The sequence below is a fragment of the Macrosteles quadrilineatus genome, unplaced genomic scaffold (assembly GCF_028750875.1).
Source record: "Macrosteles quadrilineatus isolate MER2022 unplaced genomic scaffold, UCM_ALF_1.0 Scaffold_8__2_contigs__length_117827958, whole genome shotgun sequence".
Classification (NCBI taxonomy): Eukaryota; Metazoa; Arthropoda; class Insecta; order Hemiptera; family Cicadellidae; genus Macrosteles; species Macrosteles quadrilineatus.
In genome coordinates, this window is record NW_026542601.1 from 11,294,244 (window position 1) to 11,303,141 (window position 8,898).

Here is an 8,898-nt window from a genome sequence, read left to right on the forward strand (position 1 = left end):
GTCCATGAATTTCCTTTATTATTGGACATTGGTTGAGACCCTATTAGATGGTATTAAGTATAGTTTTCTGAGGAAGATATAACGATTGCTACTGATCCTGTAGCAATGAGAGCTGTGTGATACCACGATATATTATTATGTTTTACTGGTTCTCTTAAAAGGGTTGCACAAAAGGACATGATTGACGAAGAAATAGTATATACAATTAAAACCATGAAAGCCAAAATCTATGATATTTTGAAGATACCTAAGTATACGTATTTCTTATAGTAATAAATACGTGAATAAGCATATTTAAACGTTTTATAACTATTTTGACTTGTAAAATAATAACTAATAGAAAATGATTTTCTATAAGGGATGACTCCCTTATCTTTTCTATAAAAAGTTCTTCAGGTGCATTACATCAATGTATTGTCTTTAGGCTAACTTAACTTGGATTTATTAAATTAAGATTCCCATCTTTTTTTGTCAATTCTTTTCACCATGCATTACTCGACCAATTATTATTTTCCAATTGTTTTCTGCTTTCCAGGTTCGTTGTTCCCTCCCCGTGCCATCACCGGGTCTGATGTGGTCAATGTTTATGACAAGGACCTGTGTAGAGTGTGGCCTCTGAGGCACAGATATGAGGTAAGTAACACAAGTTATACCAACTTTTTAGCTTCACTGTCTTTGTAGACCTGAAAAATTATTAATCAAAACAGTTGTATACCTTATTGGTACTAATTTATTGAAGGATGTAAACATACTTTATACTTTACTTTATACTGTACAATGAAATGGCGACCATACAAAATAGGTATTTTAAGCCAAGTATGATAATGGAGATGAGTGTAGGATGAGTGACGCGATCTTGTAATCTTGTTAGTGACTAAGGCCGACATATTCCTTAGACACAGCTGTAAATTAATAGCCCATACAGCTAATGGCAACTTAAGAGACCTACAGTTTATAGTGGAATCCGAACCACATTTTTGCCTTGGTATATACGAATTGGTCTAATTATCAGGATAGTACTGCGGATAGTCGTAGTACTCACTCGTGCAGACGTTAATCCACACCAGGGAGTATCGCATCCACAGTGCATCCCTATAAATATCCACAATTCATATTTTTTACACAATCCACATATCTACACTTTTTACCCTGTTGACATTCAACTACTAATTTGTTGGATTTATAGTAGTACTGGTATCAGTTACATTTACCAACCTCGATGCAATGCATAAGCATACATGCTTGTGAGTTAGATTCATTTCAACAACACCCAATGATGGGTGGAAGTATGAGTAAGCTGCATGGATTCTGGAAAGCCAACATGCATGGTAACGCTTTCAATCAAACAGTTCAGCACACATATGTTAATGTTACTACTTGTAACTGTTATTTTTTTTAAGTAAGAGGAGCATACACCTCTGGATACTACACCAGGATGATGATAGCATGTTCCAAACAAGTAACTGTTCCATACATAACATTTACACCTGTTTTTCCTGACAGGTCTATGAGGCAGGTATCACCTCGGGATATTACACCCCTGACGACGATGTGTTTGAGACGGGAGACGTCAAGCCAGAGAACAAGTGCTATTGTCCTGGTAGAGAGGAATGTCCTCCCAAGGGGCTCCAGAACATCAGTCCGTGTCAGTTCGGTGAGTAACAATAACTACCACAGTCAGGAGTGCTTCGCTAGGCTGCTAGCCAATATAGCGTCTAGGAATTTTCTGTCAGAGGATCGGGTTCAATTCCCGTTACACCCACAACAAAGCCTTATGCTTCTTCCCAAAAAAAAATACCTCTTGCGCCCCTTGACCCAGGCTCATTTACAAAAGCGGCACTGTATATAGGTGATAAATGTATAACAAACTTAACTACCAAAAGTATTTAAACGACTGAAAATCAGTTAAAATATTAAAGGGTGTCTCTAATTATTTCCTAATAAAAAGTGATGTCCTAAAAGAGTGTGGTATTATTTTAAAAGTTATATGTTTGACTGACTATTGTATATAATATGTATTATCATGACAATTTACCCAGCTATGCTGGCCTGCTATATTATGTTAAATCAAAAATTGGTTATTGACTAATTCCATACAATCAGCAAACTATGAGCTGTAAGGTGTACTAAGCAATACTTGAGTAGTTACATTTGTGATGTTTTCAGATGCTCCGGTGTATTTGTCCTTCCCCCACTTCTACCAGGCCGACCCTTCCCTGCTGGAACCCTTTGAGGGGCTCACCCCGAGCCAGGAGAAACACGAGACCTTCTTTAAAATACAACCGGTGAGATAATCCTGTGGGAGTACTAATACAGGCATCTTTCTGTATCGGCATGGTTCCCTAGGGTAGCTAAGGGATGTGATGTTTTTAACAACACCAAAGGGGAATAGAAGACAAATTACGGGTTTAATTAAATGCTAGTTGTACTTGGGAAAATTAACCAAGGAGTATCTGCTAGTTTATGGGCCAATCTACCTAACGGTTTGAATTAGAGGCTACCTACTGAATCCAATTTGTTATTCTCTGAAACGAAATATTTAACTAACAATATGTTGTGTCTTAACAATAATAATGATAGATTTATCAAACTATTCCACTAAACTAAACTTTCTCAAAGTCAAACTGTTCCTAAAAATAACTCTTTGATGTCCAACTCCTCCCTAAACTATACCATCTACCTAGCTAACTATTTCACCTCAGTTAATGCTCTATTTTGAACTGTTATATTACAGTAACTGTTTCATATTAAACTGTTTTATATGTCAAATTGTTTTATTTAAGTAACCGTTTCCTCAGAAACTGGGAGTGACTCTGGAGGCCAAGGTCAAAGTGCAACTGAACCTCAAGGTGGAGCATGCGGAGATCCATCCAGTCCGCAAATTCCCCACCATCGTCTTCCCCATTATGTGGCTGGAAGAGGTAAAACCATTTAATCTGTTTCTTCATCAAAGTTTGTACAATAAAAAGCATTAATTAATTGCTCACACAATGAGAAATAAATACAACATATGCCAAATGATTGATTTTGATACTAACATCAGTTACTTTCAACAAATAAATTTGCATCGCCAAAATGTTCCATAAATAACAGTTCGATTTTTGTAACAGAGTCAAACATGTATACTATTACAATACGTAACAATGACACAAATGTAACATTACAGGGTGTGGGAGAGCTGACACCCAGTATACACAGTTGGGTGTTTCTGTCGACTACGTTTGCTGACAACGTGGCGCCCCTGCTGCAGTACGGACTGATCGCGTTGGGAAGCCTGACGCTGATTGTTGTGTTTGTCCGAGCTTACAAGAACCTCGTGTTCACAGCTGAGAACATAGAGCTGGGCAAACAGAAGTTGCGGCGAGGCAGCAGCTTCATCGGTGAGATTCGTAGTCTTTTCTTGAAACATCGATAATAAAAATCCATTAAATCATTAAGTTAGGAATATTCAGCCAAGGTATATTCCTCAGAGTTCAAATGCTCGTATATCGAACAAGAGAATAACAAGACCAAGCTTTGACTTACAACTGTCTACGTGAGTATAACCTAACAAAAATGGCTAAAAGCTATGCCTAACAGTTGCAGCCTGTGAGTAGTTTAGGACTACTATCATTAGGCATTTGATTGCTGTTCTAGTTAGTGGGTTGGACAGTAAGTTTGCTCTGATCAATATGGTTTAGTGGCCTGCCAAAAGTTGAGGGTTTCAATCCCTTCTCGGTCAGGTCTTATGTGCAGCTCTTGATTGGGGAGGCCCACCATACACGGTTGAAGGCTTGGGTGAAAGTTAATCAGATGGTTCGATTCTTCATGGGTTGCATATCAAAGGCATTTTGCTACTAATCGTGGAAAATAGGACAGGATTTGTATCTTTACCACGCCAACCACAGAGCACACAAATTCTCCACCAGGGACCAGTTTTGAACAGTCACAAAATACTAATTGTCTTCTCAAGCAAATTGCTGACCTTCTAACTACATATCAAAGGGGTTCACACATGGATGGGGATGAATGTGTTGGACACATTTAACACATTTAAGTCTTTACCACACATGAGTAATTATTTAAACCAACTAGGTCTTGGGTATTTGCTGTGAGAATAGCAGAATTGTCTGAAGAGTTAAGAGGCATTTTGGTCTCAAGAAACACAACCACATTACTCTATACACAAAAATTATTGTATATTGGATAACATTTTACTGTTGCTGACAGAGTTTTCCAACCAAGGAAAAGTTGAGTTGGGAAGAAATGTTTTCAGGTCCATTGGTGACTAGATAGTAAAATATTCTAATATATGATATACCGTTGTGTAAAGTTCTTTATGTTTTTTGAGTGAGAGTTACTTTTTCCCATTCAGGTAAGCCTGTTATCCCTACAAAAATACCACTAGAACCTTGGCACTTGTGCTCTATGTTACATCCTTTACCAAACTGTCTTTTTCCAGTAAACGGTCAACACCGTCTGCTCATCATCCGAGACTCGTACCACGTACTGCACAATCTACGCGAGACGTCTGTTGCCCGGCCGGACTCCGTCCATCTGCTCGACACGGAGATGCAAGAAACTTCGTTCGACCCCGATCCGGTCACGCAACCTCAGAGCTAACACCCGCGGCGCTCGGCCACTGCCGCGACTATCACCTACTAGTCCTGCGAATGCAGCGTAGATGTAGACGTAGACCTTCTCTCTCCGGAGAAATGGCGGAAGATGGAAAATCACCAGCTGAGAGCTGAACAGTGGAAAAAGAAGTCTTAGTGCACAACCTTCAGATATCCCATGTACAATTGGTTATAAACAAATCCAGGGAAAAAAGTGCAAAAAAGTTCTAAAGTACCACCTTGAGGTACAGTGTGAATAGCTCTAATGCTAATTTTATATAGCCTTCTTTATTACCACATGTGCCTTGATTAGACATTATGATAAAGAATGTAAAGAGGGAATCAAAAGGCTTTAGGCATTCCCTTTGACCCAAAGCATAGATTGTCCTCTTAATAATTTCAACCAAAAGTAGAGTCTTCCACAAATCACCACTCAAATATTTGTTACAGAAATTCTTCACCAAATTGAAACTGACTTATCCCCTAACCCTTTAATACTTTAATCCCAATTCGATGAAATCCAGGTATGATGTCTGGTACTGAATTATAATTACCCTCATTTTTGAAATAATCATGTTTACCACAAATATCGCCTAATTTGCAAGTAAGCTTGAACCACTTGCTTGAGAGATATTATCATTATGTACAGTTCAGACCTTCTACACCAGTGATAACATTGTGCCTCAAGTAATTTAGCTTTGGATATTATATCGATCTTGTGAATATAAGTCAGTGGTGTGAAACTATTTTACAGTATACAAAATAAGATTTTATTCCAGCTATAAACATTGATCTGTTCAGGATTTTTTGTATGTTAAAATGTCCGTAATGCATCCCAAATGGATGATGAATGCGTGAAACACTACAAAGCAATTTGTTTAAACGTTCAGATCAAACCTAAACCATAGACTAGATGATTTCTCGCACACCCTTACAAAACTTATGTAGTCGAGTTAAAGATATCTGAAAACTTGCAATATTTTGAGAAATTGCTCACATAATGCTCTCTCTCTCTCACTGGTGATTTCCGCAGCTCAATAACTCTCGAGTTGTGAAGCACAAGAAACATTGCTCAAGAGTCATTACTTGCCACATGTGCCGTCCAGTATATTGTATGAGCTATTTAAGAGTTTTATTTAGTGATCTTGGCGTTTCGGAAGGTTTTTAAATGTTTAAACAGTATTACCGATTGTGTGTACAGTCCTAGCGTATCTGTGAAGCATTACGATACTCTAGTGAAAACTATTTACCTTGTAGATAATCTATCGTCCAATGTATCATGAATGACGTAATTTTATGTAACACATTTGTAGTTCAACGACAAAAACTAAAATGTGTATATGAATACTCAAACCCCTTTAGTGCCCAATAGTTACAAATTTTGTCCTCTAAAGTTACCGAGTTGGAATAATTATAGCTGATTTTAAGCAAATGTTAGCTCTTGTGATATCTACAAAAGTGTTTAGTTAAATGTTAAATAAAAAAATATATATTTTATCAATGTTTAATTTCAGCTATGCGATTACTATTTGCTCTATATTGTTTGATTTACATCACTAAAAGCTGAGTACATCTTTAGTACCCTTTTATTTATATTTATAAAAATATTAATCTTGTTAAAAAAACATTTTAAACTCGTTATTTTGTTGATTAAATATATTAGATTATAGTAGATAGTAAAAAACATGTAACTTACATTTTGTTATTTCAGATTTTAATATATCACATTTATTTGACAGGTATATTTATTCCAATCACTAAACGATCGTAAAGAGACTCAGTCTCGCATATTGCTCAATGTAAGCCATTTTAGTCTGTAGTCCCACATGTACTATACTTTTGTAAATATTAGATAAGTACCGGTATTATAATTATATTCGTATCTTTTACATACTGTCATGTGTGGTTATTACAAATTCCCATGCCCCCTCTTTTACTTTTAATATTTTTAATTAATTTTAACACAATACTAATGATGATACTAGAGGAGTATCATAAAAGCAGAATTTTTTTTTTAAGAGGTTGGCAGCCTCTTTCAACTTTTGCAATTGCCCGTCCACATAGACTAACCGCCCGTGCGTGGATCGTATACAGCAAAGCAAGGAGTGAGCCGGTACAGTACAAAGGTGAACTGTACTGATAAAATGTTTTCGGCAGTGACCAGGATCCGAACCCACGACATCGCTGCCTTGGGCCCGAAGTCTGCGACGCTACCGACTCACTAAAATCTCTTGAGGTTTAAATACATCACCCTAAAAAGCACACAACAGGTATTTGCACCTTCGGCAACTTCAACATTTTATCTCTAAGTTAGAAAAAACACTATTGACAACTCTAAAATAATAAATTATTATACTGGTTGAATATAATTTTGTTAAAGAAAATCTGTGGTGATATTGGGAAAGTGTTGATGTCATTACTCCCCTTTGATTTGAACTACCAGACACAAAATGAAATAATTTCTTAATAGTGCATTATTATATTAAATCTTTTTGTGTACTTCAAAAAGCATCCATCAGCTAACCTAAATCCTTGTGATCTTGCTCAATAACAAAGTCTGAAAAATCATACGGATCCAATCTAATCTGAAATCAAAACCTTTACTATACTACATTATTTAGTGAAGAATCATTACAGAACTGATTAACTTACTTTAAAATGTGATGGAATGGTTGATAGATGAGGCGAAAAGTTCTTTTATCGCTTGTCTGTTGTTATACATCAATATGAAGATTGTCAATAGGAGAGAAACGCTTGCTAATGCAGCAGGAACACTGCTACAGAAGAACCTTAGCTGAAACAGAACGGTGTTGAACCATAGGCAAATAGAATAAATATAGACTGTCAAAGGAAGGTTTCGGCGCCCACCGCTAGGTTTGCCGTGTAGTTACGGCGCACACCGCTGCATGCGAGAAGCGCAGGAGCCGTATGCTACCAGCAGACCCTGCAGCGGTGTGCGCCGTAACTACACGGTAAACCTAGTAGTGGACGCCAGAACTTATGCTAACCGCAGCACAGCTGACGGTCTATATTTATTCTATTTGTCTATGGATGAACTGAACCAAGCTGCACAGGTGTTACAGATACAGGTTGGATGTTCAGTACTTGGTGAAGAAGTTTTATACCACCTTCAAATTTTTAATTTTAAATAGCATGTATCTCCATAAAAATAGAAGGAAAATGGGGTTGAAAACGCTAATACACACACATTGTATTACTTAACAGAGGCATTCCCTATTTCCAGTTTCTACTGATATGAGTTGTATAGTTTGTTAGGCAGGGAACATTTTTGTCTAAGTAAATATAATAGTTGTCAGGTTCTTTAAAATGTGCTTAAGTACTATTAAGTACAACAGCAACGGTTGACAACTACTACAACGGTATTTCCCTAACGGTGGATACCGTGGTTGCAGGGGACCTCAGGGAAAGGGTCTCACTTGGCATCTAAGGAATTCTTTTCTCTTAAAAAACTAATTCCACTGATAATCTACTAGGGTTCGATTTTTGAGCCAACCTTTTATTCTCCCGATTGTCAAAATCGAAATCAAGATTTTGCCACGATCACAAGAGATAAAGATATTGTCTCCACAAACGCAGAAGATGTTGGCGATTTCTTCCTGATCTTAGAAGATGTTTATGACTTCACTGCGACTGCCACAATTTCACAATTTCATTTTGACCGACGACAATTTCACTCATTTTCAATTTCATTTCGTGTTCACGATTTTGCCGCTATTGCAGAAGACATTTAAACAGACTATATGATAAAGAATTAATGTTTAACTACAGTTTCCAAAGAAACCCGATTTTGACCCGACCTGATGTTGGTTCGATACCCAAAGGTCAAAATTTTAACACGACCTGCAATATTATTTAAATAATAATAATATGGAATTATTTAGTATTCACAAGTCTCCTAGCCACTTAGGTCTATTCACTGGTCGAAAACATTAGGTTTAGTTAATGGAGTTGTAGCAATACCACATGTATTTCTAAACCAACTGATGCTCCGCCGGAGGCCTCATTGATTCTAATCTGCAACTTCTCGCCAAACCACCTACACCAACCAGGTGGCAGATGGTGGTAGTTATCAGTAGCAAACTACTTGTCCTTAAGCCCCAAGCCATTGGGGAGCGAGCTGGTCTAGTGGTTAGTGCGCGGGACTTCGGTCCAAGAGGTCCCGGGTTCAAATCCCGCCAAATCACCAATTGTTTTTATCGTAAGTGATAATGCCGCAACCGCTGTCTAGCCTGAAGTAATGTGAAAAACAATCCCAGGCTCGTGCCTAGCATTCTAGGACAAA

The 8,898-nt window shown here is 37.5% G+C and overlaps 1 protein-coding gene across 3 annotated transcripts in view; it reads left to right on the forward strand.

The window, feature by feature from the left end:
* LOC128999846 (scavenger receptor class B member 1) overlaps positions 1–6,489 on the forward strand; it is a 160,028-nt gene extending 153,539 nt beyond the window's left edge. For all 3 annotated transcript variants that reach the window (XM_054426555.1, XM_054426554.1, XM_054426556.1), the window contains 6 exons: positions 536–633; positions 1,504–1,654; positions 2,167–2,285; positions 2,799–2,921; positions 3,167–3,380; positions 4,442–6,489. In XM_054426555.1, the coding sequence (XP_054282530.1) occupies positions 536–633; positions 1,504–1,654; positions 2,167–2,285; positions 2,799–2,921; positions 3,167–3,380; positions 4,442–4,602 (866 nt within the window). In that variant the 3' untranslated portion in view covers positions 4,603–6,489. The remainder of the gene's footprint in view (positions 1–535; positions 634–1,503; positions 1,655–2,166; positions 2,286–2,798; positions 2,922–3,166; positions 3,381–4,441) is intronic.
* Positions 6,490–8,898: the final 2,409 nt, after the last annotated feature.